The sequence below is a fragment of the Fusarium phalaenopsidis genome, assembly GCF_050370095.1.
Source record: "Fusarium phalaenopsidis strain FUZ10S chromosome Unknown contig_32302, whole genome shotgun sequence".
NCBI lineage: Eukaryota > Fungi > Ascomycota > Sordariomycetes > Hypocreales > Nectriaceae > Fusarium > Fusarium phalaenopsidis.
In genome coordinates this window covers 5,440,839-5,460,996 of record NW_028145405.1, presented here as the reverse complement: position 1 = coordinate 5,460,996, position 20,158 = coordinate 5,440,839, and the positions used below count along the sequence as shown (strand labels likewise).

Here is a 20,158-nt window from a genome sequence, read left to right as displayed (position 1 = left end):
TGGAGGGTCCCAGCACGTCACGGGAGCGCTACAGGACAGGACGGGACCCTCAACCCCCGGTTACAGGGCCTGGATGCGCCAGTTTACGCCTCTCCCACCTCTCAGCTTCTCTTCCTAGGCACGGCCGTGGCGGGCAGTGACGCATACATGTCTTTGGGTGGCAGCCACGATGTAAGGTACAACGCTTTTGGAGCTTCCGTCACGCAAATCCAAGTACCGGGAAGACTCCAGCCCGAACCCCCGATCGCCGTGGATCACATGAAAGAAACAACGCACCACCACGACACGTCCTCCAGCCTCGAGCTGAACTCCAACGTCTCAGTTGCTGAACGAGGCGGGGTTTCAGGGGCAGCCCGATGGATCTGATCAATAAAGTCATGCGACTGGGCATTTTGACTCACCTGTCGGGCTCGTGGCTGGGCCGTTGACCCGTGTTCCGATGTCTTAGTAGTAAGTGGTGTCTCGTGTAGGTCTTCGTTGTTACACTCTGTCTATCCATCCAAGCCCGCCAACTTGCGCCTCGGTTCTAGGAATAGCTATAGCTCTGTACTAGCTTACAAATAAAGTACATGTGTTCGGGAGATTGTGCGGTATACACCGCCATGGTCGTCATCATCACCGTCTATCCTTCTCTTCCTCGCTTCAGGCCGAGGCTGGCAGCCCGCCAACAACATGCTCGCATCTGCCACACAAGGCGTCTTCGGCCGGCGCCACATATCGCCAGCACCGAGAGCACTTCTCTTGCTTTGGCGGCTGCACGTGCACCTTGACTTTGGCGTCCTGGATCTCAAACTCTTGCGAGTAAGACCAGTCTGCATTCTCAGAGACGGGTTGGTTCACCTCGACGGATGACACCACAAACATGGTCTCCAGCTCATCCAGGTACCGTCCAAGAACGGCCAAGGTCTTGCCCTCCTCCACCACCAGGTTGACCGAACACTGGAGGGAACTGCCAAGTACCTTGTCGGCCCGAGCCTGTTCCAGAGTCGCCTTGACGGCGCTGTGCACCTCCGAGATGATGGCTGTATCATTGCGCAACACGTCTTGTGGAATTGTGAAGCGGAGAGGGTCAACTAGGGGAGAGCTGTACAGCTGTCGTGCCGGGTTCTCCAGGGATCTAGTCTTGTTGTCAGCATATCGGCCTTTGCATTGCCGCGCATTGACGACTTACGTGTCTTCCGCCATCCACGCTGGCCGATTCGACCACGCTTCCTCAACCAGTAGAGGAGTGATCGGTGCCAGCATGCGCAAAAATCCGATAAAGACGGGTTCCAAAATGCCACCTCCATCGCCACAGTAAAGACGGTCCTTGAGGGCCTCCAGGTAGAACGCGGACAGATCCGTCGCGACCCAGCGGTTGATCAAGCCGGTCGCTCTGTGGAACTCGTAGTTGTCGTAGGACTCCATGACCTGGGACATAGTATCCGAGAGTTGAACTAGTGCAATTTGATCTAACTTTGTCAATTGGCTCTGCCGGGCTTCTTGGTTGAGCGAACCCAGAAGCATCTTGATGATGGTTCGGTATTTGATCAACGCAGTGTGAATGGGCTGGAGGATTGTCTGTCCGATGAGTACATCCGTGGTGAAATCAGCACTTGCTGCCCACAGACGAACAGCATCAGGGCCGAGGTCATCAAATCGCTGGCCACCCTTGCCCTTGCCCTTTGCCTTGACGGGTCCAAGAAGGCTGCCATCCATAACTTGGTCAGGGACAATCATGTTTCCGAGGGACTTGGACATCTTTTTGCCCTGTCCGTCGAGAGTAAATCCATGGGTAACCAGAGTCTTGAAAGGGGACACGACTTTGCTGGTGCTATCTGTTGACTTATGTGACGCCACGTAAGTCAACAGACTTGACTGGAACCAACCGCGGTGCTGGTCAGATCCCTCAAGATAGACATCGGCAGGTCCTTCGGTTTCTGTCCAGGAGCTTCCACTATCAAACCAAACGTCCATAGTATCGGTGCCTCGTCGGTATTTGCCAGTCAATGTCGGGGGGATCCAAGCCGGGTCATCGGGACTATCAGAGAACCAAGCAGAAGAGGTACGCTCCTGCATAACAGAAATGATATGCTCGATTGTATCCGTTGTCATCACCGCATTTCCACTCTCATCGTAGAGGGCGGGAATCGGGACTCCCCAGGAGCGTTGACGAGAAATGCACCATTCACTGCGGCCCTTAACAAAGCTCTCGAGACGGACACGACCACCCTCGGGAACAAATCGAACATCCTGAAGCGCCGCAAGAGCGTCCTCCTTGATGCTACCGACATCAGCAAACCATTGGGCCGTAGCACGGATGACAACAGGTCGCTTTGTCCGCCAGTCGTAGGGGTACTTGTGTCGCAGCTTGTGTGTGTCAAGAACATCATCATTCATCAAATCCAGAACTGATTGACTTCCACCGTCAAGAATCGAAGGAGCAGAGGTGAGTTTCTCGGGATCGTCAGGGTAGGCTTCCTTGGTGAAGTGACCACTGTCGTCGATGGGAGCAAAAGCCTCGATGCCAAACTTGGCGCAAGCCTCATAATCTTCCTGTCCATGTCCAGGAGCAACATGAACAAGACCAGTTCCAGAATCGGCAGTAACAAAATCGGCATCAATGATGGACTGTGAGCCAGAAGACTGACCCCGCAGCTTGTTGTGATACTCGAGACCCTTCAAGTCAGAACCGCGGATAGAGTCAACCACGACTTCGAAAGGAGGCAGCATCTGTTTCATAGCTTCCACACGATCAGCAGCAATAAGATAGCCATCTGAGCCGACTTGAATGACCGAGTAGGTGAGATCGTTATGCACAGCAATGGCGCGATTCGCCGGGAGTGTCCAAGGAGTAGTTGTCCAGATAGCCGCATATAGTTTGCCCTTAAACTTGCCAAGTTCGGGAATCGAGGACCAGTCAGAGACAATCGGGAACCTGATATAGGCAGCCTTCGAGACGTGGTCATCCCGATATTCGAGCTCAGCCTCTGCAAGCGCAGTCTGGGATGACGCCGACCAGAACACGGGCTTGTGCTTGCGGTAGATCAGACCCCGACGAACCAGGTTCTGAAAGACGCGCAACTGTCGGATTTCAAACTCTCGGTCCATTGTCGTCCACTTCTTCTCCCAGTCGGACATGACCCCAAGGGCTCGGAATCCCTTCATCTGTTCCTTGACTGTCTTGGAGGCCAGGCGCCGCGCCGTGTCCCGAATCTGCACTGGGGTCAAGCCTTTTGTAGCACTTGACCCAAGAGCCTTCATCTCGATAGGAAGACCATGGCAGTCCCAGCCTGGACGGTATACCACCCTTCGCCCTTGCTGCACCTTGACCCGCACAATCATGTCCTTGAGGATCTTGTTCAGAGCATGCCCGACATGGAGGTTGCCATTGGCGTATGGGGGACCATCGTGGAGGACAAATGGCTTCTCATCGGAGCGGTTCTGGGCCTGCCAGACGTAAAGATCATCGGTGCATTGGCGAAGATGTTGCTGAAGGAGCGTGGGGTTCGGACGAGCACTGCGAGATCGGCTTTGTTAGCTCCACGATGGAACAGAGAGAAGCGCTCGGATAACGTACGGGAAGCTCGACCGAGGCAGCCTCAAGGTCGACTTCCAGGATTTGGACATAATCGATCGAGAACCATGTCGTGGCCCACGTATTGGGAAGTTCTGGAGTCGAGCCTCGTCGCAGAACAAGTTATTCGATGTAGTCGGCGCGGCTGAGGAAGAATTTTGGCGCTACTAACCTGAGTCAATTGACGATCCATCCATTCGCTCAAGCCAAGCTGCAAGGCTGAAGGCCCACCATCGTTCCAGTGGAAGCTTTGAGTTTTTAGCACATTGGGGCAGCGAATTATAGCAGGCTGCCGCCTATTACATCACTAAATCTATGGCCCTGCGCTTCACGTTCCCGTCATCGTCTCATTCATCCTCCACGCACGTTTCTCTTGAACCTTCACTCTTCATCTACACAATGGCGCCAGTTCGACGGTATTTGAGAATATCAAAGTTCTCAGTCCTCGAATGCCGGATTTATCTCGACAATCCCGCCCTGGCTCAGTCATGGCTTCTCAATCCTCGCAACCCAGTGCTACCCAAGGTGATTGAGAGCATCCGCCCATTGGTTCTCCCAAAGCTCCGTGAAGAGAAGGAGAGGCAAAAGAGCAAGAGCAAGAGCAAGAAGAAGGGAATCAAGGATGTCGTGGTTTCAGGTATCCCCTCACAAAGCCCACTCTATATCCTGCTCAGTCGACTAATCTCACTTAGACGATTTTGAAGTCTCCATCTTCCTGACAGAGACGAGCACACGGCATTCCTTGATTACAAAGACCAAACACTTCAGAGAGAAGCTACCTCCGAGAATGGAATCCAACTCGTCTAAGCTCATCGGTGAAACTGATAGCGTCCCTGTTGATGTCGACGCGGAGGATCAAACTGCGGTCCTGGAAGAAGATGAGAGCGAGGTCCGGCTGGCAGATATTCCCCTCGTCGAAACGGTAACAAGGCGGAGCAAGCGCCAAAGAGGGCGACCTATCCGGGACGACGACGATGAATCTGAGGCATCCGGAGATGATGAAACAGCGTCGGCTATCGAAATCGACTCTGATACGGAGGCACCCCCACACAAACGGCACAGAGCCCGGGGAGGCTCGTCTGAGGATGGTGCCGGCGAAAACGACGACAAGAAGAAGTTAGCGCTGGACGTGTCATATGACGGGTTCGCCATCTACGGTCAGGTGCTCTGCCTCGTCCTCAAGAAGAGGGAAACGGGCAAACCGGTGCAACACGCCGCAGGTGGCGGTGGTGTGAATGCAAGAGGTAGGCCAGAAGGCCAGGCCATGATGGAGAACTGGATCTCGTCGACGCAGATTCCGGTCGGGGAGGAGGCTTCATGACCGACGCCAGCTCGACGTCCATGTTGCTGTCTCGGAGGAGCAGCATCTCAGCCAGCCTGGGGTCCCGTAGTGGCGTGACAGAGGCAGCGAGGGCTTGCCCGAGAGACCCGGGGGCCGGTAGACGGGAGCTACGGATACGGCCGTCGGTTCTCCAGGATGATTCGGAGGTGCCTGCGAGGAGCCGGAAATGGACGGGTTCGCAACGCAAGCCGGGCACCTGAAGCTGCACCTGGCGTCGACCTGCCGGGCGGTGGCTGAGCTGTTCAGGTCGCCCAGATCCTTGGTCTGTGATCTTGGCCTAGCTCCAAGACACTCAATTACAAGCTACCAAGATATTTGGCGAGGACCTGTCCTGAAGGTCCACCTGTTCCGGGCCGCTCGGACACCACCGTTGACTATCGAGGCTCGAGGCGTCTTGGCATTCATCTCAGGAACGGTCGTCATTTCAGGATGCGCCCATATTTGGCACATTTCGATAATGAACCTAGGCGAGGGCTTGGCAAACGCGACAATGATCTCCAGACTGGGCTGGGCCCCTGGCTACTGTATGTAATGTACGAGCGAGGTTCCATCTGGAGAGGACACGGTTGGGGCTCTCCTGACATGGTTGACGGAGCTGTCATTGGCGCACGGCGGCCCGGACGGGCACTATCGATGCTAGGCTCTGTCTGATGTCTCAATGATATGACGGGAAAACCCTCGAGATGTGTGGGTTTTGGGGGTGGTGTTTTGTGTAGATGGCGCAATTCGTCTCCATCGTTCGTGTATCTTCGGATCTACCCTGGCCCTGCTGGACGTCATTAATATGGACACGGGCGTGTTATTGATGGGCTGGGCTTTTTCCGCTGCATCCACGCCGTCGTCGGATGTGCCTGCAAGGGCTCTCGGGATGGCTTGGCCGGGCGTCTTGGCTGTCAAAGGGAGCGCAGTGGATGTATAGGTGTTTCAAATACATGGGTTTATCAAGACTGCAGCTTGTCAGTGATCAAGGTGGTTCATTATTGGCAGAGGCAGAGGCGGTTTGATCTTATGGCCCAAGACGTCGAAATTCGTGGCCAAGACTCATTGCCCAGGAACCAAGTGGTGCCCGTCGCTATCATCCATGTAAGAAAGCAGGCTGAGTTGGAATTGGGAATCCAGCAAACGCAGTCATCATCGCTCAGCTTTCATGCCGTGTCAGCTGCTGCGGCACCAGCAGCCTCGATGTGCCAAGTGCCCGATATGGCACACTCGATGAGGCTGTGAGACCAAAGAAGAGAGAGAGCAGAGGTCGAGACCCCGTGGGCCGGCAGGGAGAGAGGTTACAATGTTTCAATGATGGCTCGCTCCGAGCATGCGATACAACGCCAGCGGACGATTAATGTAATGTAATGTATGGTCGGGTATTAGATATCGCTAGGCAAATTACAAGGCCAGAGTGGGAGTCAATGTCACCTAGCAAGTCTACGCGTGACTTGACAGCTCGACCGAGGCCTTATCACGTCGATGATATGATGAGGTGATGGGGCAGCAGTAGATGAAATGCCGTCAACTGCTGACAACATACTATGTATGCGTATGCCTATGTATCAGTGGCGGATACGGATACGCTTTGGACGGACGCGTGTCGACAACTCTGGATATCCATGACCCAACGTGTGCCGAGCCCTCCGCCGAGCTATCGGCCGTTTTGCCCAGATCCCCCATCTTCCAGACTATCGGTGAAAAGAGTCATAATCAACATCAGCATCGTCACTGCATCCATTCCCCTCCCCCTGCCCCTGGTGCCTGGCCCTGTCCGCCTGACAAGAAAGTTGCGGTATCGAGGAGGCTCAGATTTACCCAGAGATCCCGGGTTGCCGTGTCGGGAAAGCGATGACATGCCGCTCGCAGCACTAGCAACCCCGCAACCGCTCTCGACAGGCAAGGATCATGGGGAGGGGGTTTCGATTCGATCCCCTCTCTCAAACTCGGTGAGTAGGTAGCCGTGGGCTCATGGGGTGGTCCGGTACAAAGGCCGGTTGTACCTCGAGGTTGAGGGAGACAAAGGGTATGGGTGAGGCCATTCATGATGACATGGATGGTGGGTTACTGCAAGACAAGAGACACGCCTCCCCCTCCATGCCCGTCCTTTACGTTAGCAAGATGCGAATTGCATCCCCATTCAACTGAATTGCATCCACCGACCACGCAACACCGCCGCCGGTACAGCGGCACGCTACGGGCTCTGCATATTCCACTCCTGATTATCATGGCGGGCACGTTTCGTTATACTGTGCTTCCCCTCTCTTGAGACTCGACCCCTCCATCCAGCCCCTCCCTCTCGGCCGGGACGGCCGTGGACCTTGGACCACGGAATGGCATCATCCATCGCGTCGTCTTCCTTGTCGAGCTCGCTCCGAAACGTGATCCTTTCTCAGTCGAGCAAGCAGCTCACGTCTCAGCCTCGGCCGCGGCAGGCATCTCGCAGGACCACCAGGCAGGCAGACGCGCCTTGTGTCTGTCATACCTCACCTCGTTCTGCCTTATCATGATCACCGCTGCTTCAGCCTCCCCCTCACTCTAGAGAGAGCCCCGCGATTTGAAGAGAGGCTGCATAGTTATCGTAGCATATTGCTGCACCGTGTTGTCATGGTTGCTGAATGATGACTCCCCCCGCCGTCCATTCGCTGCACGCCGCGATTGAGTTATACACCGTTGATTGGGATGTTTGACAAAGGCAAAGCGCGCTTCCTCTTCTCGGAAGCCGTTGCAGATTCAAACATTGGGAACATGGCATCGATCGCCGCTAGTCGCACGGCTCACTGCAGCTCTGGATACAGTAGTCGCCGGGGTCAGCCTGACGCTGCGACAGTACAGCTCACCCCAAAGAGACGGTATGCATGTCTGGCGTATCCCCTCTTGCTTGGGCGTGCCATCTCGTGACCCTATTGCAGGTTTTAGACCTGGTCCTAGAGAGCTAGGTTTGGCCCTTTCGGCGGCCATCACCAACCACGTCACCGATACACCTCATAATTCATCGCGATCCTTTACGTAGACTGCTGACCGCCTCGTTGTCAAACATGCTAATTCCAAACTATCATGGCCCGATCGTCAACAATGACGCGGGCCGTGTTGGTTGTGGCCGGGAGTGTAGGGTAAACGTCTTGCAACGGCACTGGTCGCCCTATCTAGAGTTATCCACGACATCAATCCCTCAATGACGTGCATTTATTGGTCTTTTGCGAAAACACCTACAGTAGCCGAGCAGTAGTTGGATGCATATGCGCCCAAGGCAGCAACCGAGGTCGAGGTTGAGGCCGAGTTGTCAACTGTTACTGTTGTTATCGGCAGGCAGAACAATTGTTGCAATTACACTTGAATGACAGTGCCCCTCCCCCCCCCACGATCTACAAGGCGTCACAGACATGCAGAACTCACCATGTTGATATCCCTCCGCCTTGACACGGAGATACGCTCCTGGCAATCTCCGCGTCCAATCCCTTCCTCATCAGTCCAGCCAGCATACATCCCAAAACACCACAGCCAAGGTGACCAACCCCTCAATACCTGGACCCTGGACATCACCAGAATGCCAAACGCCAACAGGTGGTCGATCGACGCATATCTGGGACCCGCAGCGGGCCGATCTGACACAGGGCTCTCTAGGACCACAGTCCTGTCCGCCGCAAGCTCGAGTTGAGAGACATACATGTCTGTCTGTCAAGCATTCCGCGGCCAACAGAGACGCAAACTCCGTCACCTGAGCACATGCAATCTCGGAGCCGTGCCGATCGTGCAATGATCAACCAACAGACCCCTCACCAGGAAAGACCCTGATCCTTCGTAATCTGCTGTATGAGGAGGAGCAGGAGGAGGAGGAGGAGGAGGAGGAGCGCTCGTACAGACCTCGAGTCGGGAGGGACGAGGCGAGGCCAGACATTATCGTGCATCCAACCCCTCCAGCATGCCATGCACCCTGACGATTGTTTGACCATGTCGCGATAATGAATGCATATGTAAATCATGGATCGAGACGCATCAAGATAACCGCCAAGCTATCTCGGGCGTGTTTGGCCCGAGAACGGCCGCCCCCGCGAGCAAGATCCGGCGAGTTGCGCGAATAGAGCCCTGCCATTGCGAAGCAGCACAACGGATGTAGTATCAAGGCAGCCAGCCGCCGTAGCCACAGGAATACCCTCCATCGACGTGCTCTGTGGTTTGTCCGAGATCTCGAACAACCTCCTGACTGAATGCTGCATCTGGCCTCCGAACCATGACGTCTGTAACTGTCGAAAGGTGCATCCCAATATCAAGTCCTTGCTCGAATGGCGCGGTTATGCACGCTTGGATACAGTAATGTTGTCTCGGAGCCACAGATAGACCGTTACCAACGTGGAGATAGCTGCACGGTTTGATGAGCAACTCATATCAAATATGCAACTCATCACTCCATCAGGGGGCCGTGCTCTCTATAACCTTGCCAGCAAACATTACGTGCGATTGAGCCGCGATACTGATCGCCAACTTCGCCAGCAAGTTGATCTCCCGTGCAGCTCATAGAGGACCACCGCCGCCAGAAACAGGTAATGCTGAGGGTTGCAACCTGTTCTCTGCGTACCCTGCCTTGGTCAGAGCCCACACGTGGCACTTGTGGATGGATAACGGTTTCCGCAACAACTGAGGTCCATCCATGGGCCAGCCTCAACACCACGTTGCAAGATGAAGGGGACAAGTTGGCCCTTCCTCCCACAACCCGTGAGTTGCGGGTGAAAGATTCGGTAATATTCGATCCACAGGAGGGAGGCCCCAAAAAGCAAGCCCGCTCAGACAGCTGTAGGCCAGACAAAGAAATGCGAAAACCCCTTCCCATCGAACTGGGCTGGACAGGGCAGGGCAGGTTGGGGTTACATCGCTGGATCGATAAATGCTCCCCCCCAGAGATGGTAGCGATGGCGCCACGTAACCTCGCTTCTCCAATCGAGAGACCTGGAGATGATGCACCACTGAGGGAAAAAGGAGGGTAAGCGAGAGTGACCACTCACAAGAGTCCCTGAGCGAGACTCTCCAGGCCCAGGCCAAAAATATCGACGTCAGCCTCGCATCATCTTCCCCCCGGCCAGGGGGTCGGACATTACCAGCCCGCTCGCCAATTCGATAGTGATGGCCGAACCCTTGAGGACTCGAGATGATCCCCGATGAAGGCTGAGCTATCGAGTGCGTCCCGTCGCGCTCGGCAGCAGGGTTGTTCAGCTTGCTGGCATTGCTACAGGCAATACCAGGCTCCTGCAGCTGATAGTCGCCAGCCTCACGGCTCCTGTAGATGATGATCGCCTCCTGGGAACATGAGCATCGACATGTCTCACAGCACGGAACAGAGGGCGCAACTGTTCCTGATCAGCCAACACGGGCCAGGCCAGCCAAGTAAACGGCTTTCTCCAACCGTGCGCCTGCAATGTGTAGCGCTCGGATATTGTTTGATCGAAAGGGGTCTCTTGCATATGAACAAGCGCACACTCCAGCCTTTGGTCAACTTGATACATGGAGTGTTCCCACATTGTTGACACAAACGGCGATCGTCAGGGGACGCCACACTCTCTCGCGCACACCAGGGCCAATGCCCCCTGACTTCCACGTGGAGTGAATGCGAGCCCCTGGAGCTGTGGCTTGACAGGAGGCGAGCGCAACGCTGCAGGTGGGTGTGGTCCATTCTTGGTTACCGTGGCTTGCTTCATCCAATATCTCGACGTGTTCACCTCAGCCCAACGGCTGCCCTGCCCTGTGGCTTTGACCCTCCTTTTCCGTGCTGCTGCATCAAAGGTCGTCAGCCGCATTCGCATTGGTGTCGTTCTCGTATGTGCCTCTGAGGCGTTCGTCTGGACGCCTTGGCTGAGACATGGAAAGCTGACACAACGTGCAACTCGGCCCGGCTCAACGACTCAGGGCGCCTTCAGGTGTGGAAGCCGTGACACTCTTGATATGTCACTGACAAGATTGTATCACTTTGGTACGAGATTCTGCTGGGCTGGACCCCGTACTCAGCTCAGCTGCTGTGGGACGGTTTGCCTCGAGATGAATTATCTCCGATGTTTTTCTGGGGCATTCGAGACAACACCAAGAACCGATAGAATGGTTTTGACAACGGCTCCGAAGCTTGCACGGGCCAGAGCCTGGAACTACCGGCACTTGACGGTGAAGTACTGGAGACAACACAGGAGAAAGGGCCTCTTGGCAGGTCTCTTCGGCACTATTGTAGATAGACCGGCTTCTTAGAAGAGCCGGATCTTGCAACGTCGCAACGCAAGCGCCGGTTTTCAGCTCGTGCTGACCATTGTCCCCAAGCCTCGTCCGAAGTCACTGGGGTCCGAGGCCGACCGCCTGGAGAAGAAAGACACTCCAACGGTTTTGGCGTCAGGAGGCTGGCTGGGGCTGGTGGCGGAAGAGGAAGAAGAAGCAAAGTGGCCTTGGGCTAAGCCTCATCTGGGGAGGCCGAGGTACGGCGTCTCCGTGAGGCCCCCTCCCAACCCCGGTCTCAGAATCCCAAACAAGCTCGAGACGACGCTGCGCACGTCAAAGGATGCGACGGTGCCTGGGCGACCGCTTCATCTCTGCCTAGGGGTACCAGCGCAGCGGAACGGGCGCGGATGGCCGTGTTGAACTCGGAGCGAACTGCCGAGAGCGGCGTGAGACCGCAGCAGCCAACGCGTCAGATGACCACCACCAATTTGGCATCCATAGGCTCTGAGACGAGCGCTCTGTGGTGTTTGGTAGTAGCCAAGAGGTAGCATCAAGGCCAGCCCAGCTGATTGATCGCTGCAGGCATACGTTTTTTTTTTTTTTTTTCCTTTTTTCTTCTCGTCATGGGGTTGACAGCAGGGCGATTCGGAACACCGAGAACCTTTCTGTTGGTTGTCAGTGACGCCGAGGCTGCCGGTTCCTGATCAGCAATCACAAAACATTGTACCGTCCATCCATACCAGACAGGAATTTGCCACTCCGAGGACATGGATGATCTTGATCAATTAAGGGGCAGGGCGCGGAACCGACGAGAAAGCATGTTGGCGATGATCTCAAGTACAGTACCGGAGACGAGACGAGACGAAAAGCCAGTCCGCCTCCCGTCAAAATTGCCCAAAACAGTAACCACAGTCTCCATCTAGTTTCCAATCATTTGCCACAATTCCCACTTTCTGGATACCCCAGGGAGAGAAGTCGGTGAAGGGGCAGATTTCATCAGAAACCCGGCGGTCTGGAACCGGGGATCCATCTCAGACCCCGGATTGGAAGAAGGAAAAAGAAGAAGGGGAGAAGAAGGAAAGAAGGAAGGAAAAATCTCTGCTAGCTCGATCCGTGCGACTCGATCCGACACACACCCCCTTCAATAGAAGTCAATTCATCTCCAGGTTCAGGTGGTGGTGCCTCGTCATCCTGGAGATTAACCAGCAATGACCACCCGACCATCATTCAGAGTCAAAGGCAAAGGCTCTAAGAGCCGTTGGACCCCCTGTTATCCGCTAGCATCGAGTTTGCCACCACCCGAACTCTGGCGCACGCAGTAGTCAGGGGCACTGGACGGAACGGCAAAAAAAGAAAGACACTGAGTGTATGTATGGAGAAGGGGGCTGAAATTCCGCAACCGTTTTTGTCGCTATTGAGGCTGATTTTACCTTGTGTGGGGAGCAATAATGTTAAAGGGAGAGATAGTTCCAAGCATCGTCTATGCAGGGTCTAGGGCATTAATCTCCCAACAGAAGCAGCACAAAGGAGAAGGGGGGCCCGCCGTTCGTTCTGCGTGTACTGTAAATTGTAGTGCAGGAGGCTCGTGCACTTTGACGCGGGCGGTATGACGAGGGCGAAAGGGCCAGAGGAAAAAAAAAAAAGACGACATGACGAAAAAGACAAAAAAAAAAAAAAAAAAAGTAGCAGGGGTCAAACAACGCCGGCTGCGGATAAGGCAGATGGGACATGGGAAATTGAGACACACACCCCCAAGACTGGTCCCGGAAAGGAGATACTCGACAACCATGTACCGACCCTCTGTCGGTAGATGAACTCCATGCCTGTCCTGTCTGCAACCGTATGGTCTTTGCTGCGACTGGTGCAGCATGAAAGTGAAGCGCTCAAGCCCTGGGTTGGGCCGTGTAAGAGCCCAAGTCTGCTCACTGACAGCATGTTGTGCATGATGTGTTGGTGATGTTTGGTCGTCCGTGTGTTGTCCGGGGGGCACGAGACGCCGTGACCCAGTAAAGTGATTTGATTTATCATCTCAAGTCATAATACCTACAGTAACAAATAATTAAGCAATGGAGCGTTTAAACTCGGTCGTGCTTAAGCGTTGAGACAACGCAGACAAACATGTGCGCTGTCCGTGTAAGTGCGATCCATTCATCGCAGACCGCTCTCTCCATCACAATTGAGATCGCATCCCGCTGAGTCAGAAGCAAACCAAAGTGCGTTGACCCAGAGGAGCGGTAAACCGACCTTCAATGTAACGCCTCGAGCATGAAATTCAGCCCAACCACTCGCTCGCTGGACGGACTAGACAAAGCGGATGCTTGCGCCAAGGCAATATCCGTGCCGTGGCTCTAGAATCAATGTCCCGCGCTTCCATTTTGCGACGGGGCCTTTCTATTTTTCTTTAATTGACCAACCTCTTGTCGGTGTGCGCTCGGTTGTGATTTTAATCGAGGGCATGCTTGCTCGCACACCCCTGCTAGACCTCATCTCTTGCCAGATGCTGACGCCTCAGTCGCTAATTAAAGAGCCGGCTATTGGACTTGCTACTACGTAGTAAGTTAACGGAGCCTCAGAATGTTGCTGGAATATTTCCAAGCCGGCGTCGGAGGAAAGGCTTGGGCCATGATCCCGCGGACTGACGAAACACGGCACCGAGATTGGGCGTGTTATTGAGCCTCGGACACGAATAATGGACAACGCAAAATATATTGATCAGCACATGACCTGTTCATAGACCGATATCAGATCCGCATTCGGCTGTACGGGGACGGGGTGAAGGACCCCTATGACTTCATCGCATTTCCCACAAAAAAAAAAAAAAAAAAACTCCATCTTGGCGCTTGCTTCCTCGATTTTACCCAGCATTCTCCCGCTCCGCAAAGTCGCGGTGAACGTGGTTCGCAGGAGTGGGAATAATAATAAGAGAGATCTGCTAATGATGGGGTTAACCCATGATGATGATGATGATGGGGAGTGGAGGTTAGGTTGGGCTGTTGCGTTGCATTGTATCGAGCACGATGAATACGAATAAGCGCCAGTAATTGCAGTAGCAGCCGTTTGGCCGTGGGGGCACGCACGCACTCAAGCACGCTCACACACCACACCGTCATTGCTGAGCCTCGCTGCCGAGCCTTCCCCCCCTGCCAGCCAGTTGGGACCGGCAACGTCGCGCCCGGTTGGGTCGGAATCACGGGCAATGTGCAGCAGTAGCACACAGCATCACCGTCACAAGAGCATGTGTGAGTCATCGCGGACCCCAGGCTGGTCCGGGGGGTCCTTTGTTTCTGACGCCTGCGCCTGTGGAGAGGCAGCGAACGACACTGCTGGCAGGCAGGGATGTCGATCCAGAGGTCGGGCAGCGTCACCGATGAACCACTTGCGGGATGGGGTTCGGGGTTGCGAATAGAATGTAGGGCTGCAGCGGGCGAGGATGGAGCCTAGACCTGGGTAAAAGGAAGGAAAAGAAGCAGAAGAAAAAAAGAGGCGGCGGCACAGCAACACAGCGCCATGGAACATGAACACACACAATCGGGTCGGGATATTGAATCTGGCTCTGTGCCATGGCTTACAGGGCTGGCGTGCTATTTCCGTCCGGGAAAGCACCTCGTAACCCCAAACAACAAAACATGCTCGTCGAGGTCAACGGCGCCCGCTGTGGCAGAGGAACATTGATGCGATGTAATGTTACCCGGCGAGATAGGACGCTCGAAACAGGTTACGCCAGGCACAAGCTACGGTAGTACCGCGAGCATCTGTTCACTTTTCACTTTGGGCGCAGAAACCGTGACGCCTCTGCCGCGGAAAAGAGGTGAAGCGATTCTGTTGTCATCTTCTTTTCCCCTGGGCTTGGACTGCTTGGCATGCCTTCTTTGCCGTGAGGGCGGCCCGCGTGTAAGCCATCCAAGCCAATTCCGAATGGCTGCTGAAGGTTAGAGTTCTGAGCACGCCGAGGAAGCGCCTCGGTTGCGAGCTAAATCGTTTGATGGGAAGGACACGTTCTCTGCGGCGCCATCCGTCTGAAGGAGATATGATGATATGAGCTGGCGTGCAATAATAGTACCGAATACTAACAAGAGCGGTACCTGAAACGAATACGTTGCTGGCAGAGTATAGAGGCACAGCCTTGCGACAGGTGTAATTAAAGAAACCTATCCATAACTATGCACAACACACAAGACGGGACGGGATGCCTGGACTAGCGAGCGGTAGAGCGAATACGTGTTCTGAGACGCAAGGATTGGGGTATCAGCCATCTGAGACCTTCTGTCACCAACAACCGAGACAACAGATCAGTGTAAGTCAGAACAAATTGCCATGACTTGGATATCCCCGCGATCGGAATCGATATCCCACAAGTATCGACAAGGTCTGGGCCTGACGGGATCGCTCAAAACATGAGACCGCAACATGCTGCGCCAGACAGGAACGCGGGTGAAACCAACACTCACTGGCCCATCTAGCGAAACGTTTCCATATCTTGTTTGTAAGACGGGCTCAGTATTTGCTTCTGCAAGCGGTCAGCATCCATCAGCCATCACTCAGCCCTGCTGCTGCTGTCTTTTTTTTTTTTTACGAGGGGTTAGTCCTTTGTTGAGCCCGACACCTGACCTCAAATTGCGGTTGGCCGTTGTGCGACGACAAAAAATAGAGCGGTGTCAACCCCCTGGTCTCAGCTTTTCCAGGGAATCTTCTCAATGATCCTCTCGCCCACGTTCCCGGGCTTGGCCTTTTGCTCTCTTTGCCTTTGCGGAGCCCCTACATGGTCCTTGACAGGTCATGACGGGCGAAATTGGACGTCATTCAACTACGAGCGCCTAGCCTCTCTGACGCCCCCCCGGACGCTCCCCACTCCATCTCCCACTTGATGCCACCCCCAGGCTGGGCCCTCTCCAGCGCAGGCAAAGGAAAAAAAAAGGTGAGAGAGAGACCCCTTTAGCGCCACGATGGGAGGGAGCCTGGACGCTCTTTGGGCAGCCAGGATGGCCTTCTATGAGGCTTCCATGCGTTCCATACCAAGCCTGTTGTGGAACCATCTCCCTAGGCCAGGCCTTGCGAGTCCTTGCACCAGTTCTCCAGTTTCGCTTCGCAACTCTGGCTTCTTCTTGGCGTTGACGAGAGCCCAGCCCGTCCAAGCCCTTCCGGTCACTCGGTCCGACGATTAACAAGAAAGAGGATGAAATTTTAAATTTTTGTGTGCGTGCGTTTGCTCGCGAACTGATGAGAGTTTCGGTCGCTGAAAGTCAACGGTTCAGTAGCCGGGGCCGCTGGAATGGACATGTGTGTTTTTGACCACTCGGGGCTCGGCTTGGCTGGGTCTCGTTTTCCCTTCCTAGGTAGCCAGCATTTCTCCCATCGGATTTATTTCTGAATGCCTCGGCGATTGAGGGGCGGGCGGGCGTGCGTTTCGGCCGCCGGACCGGAAAGATTTAACGACCTGAGGTCTTTTTTTGTTAATTGTCTGTATGTTCTGATGGTAGCGTCGGAATGTATGCCGCCTTTTTGCAGATCGAGTTGCTTACTGATGAGCCACAAATTCGTTGGCCGGGGCCTCGCACTGCATCAGTAGTTGCTGTTTACAGAAACTTTTGCTGCTCTACCGCCTGGGCTGCCTTGCTAGGCCTGGCCAGGTGATCTCTAGAGATCCAATCGTTGGCTGTTTGGTGAGCTGTACCAAGCATGGGGTCGTCATCATGGCATCTGTACTGCGTCTACTACGACTACACAAGTCCCGAGCAACTGTTGCTTTTTTGGGCGTGTGTCCCAACAGACTGTATCCATATTGCTGGGCTTAATGAATGAGCAAGTGCCTCCTCCTGCCCTGGTAATTGATGCGCATTGCAGCAGCGCAGGCGTCAACTGGTGGCCGAGCGCGTGCAACGCTGGCGAGCGAGCGTTCGGTGCGCACAGGAAATAGAACCAAGGAAAGGCTCTGCTAGAGCGCAACGCATGTAATTACTGCAATATTGCACAGCTATTTCAGTAGAATTGCTAGGCATTCTTGTGCGACAAGGGGCCGTGGGGAACTGATCTCCCAGGGGGACCCCCATGCTCGATAGTTGGCAGACTTGTTTCAATTTCCCTTTTGTTGGTCGAGGCCCACTGCGTCACCGTCAGTTCAGAAGAGAGGCAGAGAGAGAGAGAGTCGAGGGGTGCCAAGTCGCATCTGATTCTCTTACACCGCATCAGAACTGAAAAGGTCGGCAGGTATTATTGGATCCCGGGCGGCATGGCATGGTAGAGGGAAACGTGAAAGAGAGGCGTGGCATGGGTCCCTCAGCGGACAGCCGCCCTCACCTGGGCTCAGGCAGGCCGCTCGCTTCAGGTACCTGATGCCAAAGTATCTCCACTGACGTATCTACCTCGTACGAGAGGCCTGACCTCCATTTCACAGAGCACCACGGCCAGGGGGGGCGTGTGTCTGGCCAAACACCTGGTGGGGCGCTCATCATCTCCTGGGGGTCGGGTCCATCGAGGGCGTGGATTCACTCCCCCCTTCTGCCCCTGTCAGAAGTGGTGCCCTGTGTCTTGCGCCCTGGGCGGGCTGCTTCACTTCAGATTACCTTTGACTAGGAGCTGGAGGCACAAACACCAGACTGGCCGGCCAGGAATACAAAAAGGGCAGCGACCTCCCTCTTCCCCACGAGAGAAAAAGTTGTTAATCATTCTCATCATCGACTCGATATCTAAGCAAGCAATCCATCCTATTTAGGCACTCACATTCGCCTCCAGCTTCTTCATTTGCAACACATACAATCTCGAGTCACTCAACTCTTACCAACACTCAACCACAACACCAAGAACTGAGCCAACCGTCCTCAGTTCACTCAACCTACTCGAAGCTTCTCAAGCAAACACCAAACCACAATCAACATGCCTGCTCAGCGACCTTCGCAACTTCCTCCCTGCCCCGGCCCACCTCCCAGCCGCCCTCTTCCTCCTCTGCCCAAGCGAGGCTAAACGGATCAACAACCTCATCGACGGCCTACAATGCAATCAACAATCCTCCTCTCGGCTCAACATCTCTGGGAATCCAAGGCTTCCATGGCACCCTCACCACCGGGCTCCTCTCACCCTCGGTTACACAGACAATGAACAAGGTTCACACTCGGGTCTTCCAAGGCCTTGTTCGCGATGGCGCGCGTGCGCATATGCATATGCGAGTCCCGCAACGCAACTCCAACACAACCCCAACCCGTCTCCCGCATGCACCTAATTAATCACTACCGCCAATTCTGGGTTCCCTGTGAGCTGGCCAAACGCAAAAGTCGCCTGCAACAGCAACAGCAACATCACGGATTCGGCCGTCGAATCAAACACCCTGCTTCTACCGCATCTCAACAACAACAACTCCAGCCCTGCCTGGGCCGCATTCACCCAACCCAGGCGTTCTCTTGACGACCTGGCCACACATGGCCCGGCATCGACAGCCACACTCTTCATTCGTCCCTTTTGGCTGGACCGACCGGACTCCTTCATCTTTCACTTCTGTTGCGTGCGCCTCTCTTTTACAGCGCATCACCGTTCAATACCCCTCCTATGATATTATCTAATCACCTTATTACACTCTTGCTTATTTTGCCCTTCTCTACTTCGTTTGATCAACTATTTGGGAGGATTATTTTGTTCCAAAAGGGATTTTGGGAACTGTATCATTAGACAGGCATTACCATGGGCGTCTCACACACTACACATCGCAAAGGTCTTGCTGCGTTGGGCGTGTCACGATGGGGAACGAGAGTGGACTTTTTGACACTATTATCATGATGAATACGCCGGTTGGGAACATAGATATTGTTTTTAAGGATGGGTTACTTTTACTCGCCTCTTTTCTAAGGAGCAAATGGGATCAAGTCCACTGATCACTCAGTGTTGACGGAAAGGGAACGAGATACCAGAGTTATTACGCGAACTGAATCAAACATGAAATTGCCCAAAAGAACATGGTCCCAACTGAATGTGAACAATGCCCTTGACCTGACGCCCACCGCTTCCGAGTCTTCCCTATTGCTAGCCTCAGTGCCCGAAATAGCGGATGGACTCAACCCCCGGATTGTGGATTGTCCATGGCTGTTGCCCAAATTACCATCATCCCTGTCCCGATCGAGCCTCGTGATCTCCTACATCCCTGTCCTGTCCTGCTTCTCTCCCTTGCATCGTGTCCCCTCGCTCGCACCCCAGCCTGCCCAGCCCAGCGCAGCATCATCATTCATCATTCAAGGCCGGAGTAGCTAAGAGTTGTCAAGGTGTGCCTGCTCGCTTGCAGCATCTCTTTGACTCTTGGTGCCACGCCTCTCTCTTGCACCGTCGATCCCGACCCAGCTGACGCTCTCCCAAGGACTGAAACCTGCAGGGCTCCCCTGGGCCTGACGATACCTGTATTGTGTGTGCGTGCGTGTGTGCGCGCGTATGTGTGTCCTTGTGCTGCCTCTTGATTCCCGTTCCTGCCGTGGCTTGCAGCCCGGCTCGTCTCCTATTTTCAGAGAGGAGCCCGTAATCCGGGGGCCGGGAATGGCAAGGCACATCCATCAGCGCAAGATGCCAGCGATTTCGTCTTCGTCATTTGACAATCATATTTTTTCTTTTTTGCTAACGTTAGTCGTTCAAGCCCCCTCTCTAGATCTTCAGCCCATAAGGATATCGGTTTCCGAGTGGTTTGTAAATAGCGTTTCGTTTCCTTATGCCCGGCTCTGAGCCGGCGTCGAGGCCAACGGGAGCTCTGCTCCCGCACTGGGACGGAGGGAGGCCGGCCGATACAGTTCATTGGTCCCAAACTCAGGGGAAGACGGACTAGACGCCAAGGTGAGCGACAGGATTTCCTGGCACCAACCGATCCTTGGGACAGCAGCCCAAACAAGGCTGTGGGGTTGGATAGCGCGTGTCTCATCCTGTCGTCCCACGTCGAGGACAGTCAAAGAGGTGAATCATGGAATGATGAAACAGGCGGTCACGGCTGCGAGAGCTGCAAGGCCCGCGAATCTTGGCAGTATTGGGCAAACGTTTAATTGTTGTGTGGCGAAAACGTGTCCAACCTTGATCTCCTGTGTCCCTGACTTGTCGCACAAGGCCGAGGTCAGCATCGACGCCCG

The 20,158-nt window shown here is 54.5% G+C and overlaps 2 protein-coding genes across 2 annotated transcripts; one reads left to right on the top strand and one right to left on the bottom strand.

Annotated features, from left to right (window-relative positions):
- Nucleotides 1–642: 642 nt before the first annotated feature.
- LRP88_09037 (isoleucine--tRNA ligase ISM1) lies at nucleotides 643–3,609 on the bottom strand (the record flags this gene model as incomplete). The annotated part of the gene is made up of 3 exons (XM_083245533.1): nucleotides 643–1,117; nucleotides 1,172–3,499; nucleotides 3,560–3,609. 3 exons carry the CDS (start codon nucleotides 3,607–3,609, stop codon nucleotides 643–645), a joined length of 2,853 nt encoding a protein of 950 aa, XP_083100027.1.
- Nucleotides 3,610–3,955: 346 nt separating this feature from the next.
- Nucleotides 3,956–4,877, top strand: LRP88_09036 (uncharacterized protein; the record flags this gene model as incomplete). Its single annotated transcript, XM_083245532.1, has 2 exons — nucleotides 3,956–4,193; nucleotides 4,249–4,877. The coding sequence occupies 2 exons, from the start codon at nucleotides 3,956–3,958 to the stop codon at nucleotides 4,875–4,877; spliced, it is 867 nt and encodes a 288-aa protein (XP_083100026.1).
- Nucleotides 4,878–20,158: the final 15,281 nt, after the last annotated feature.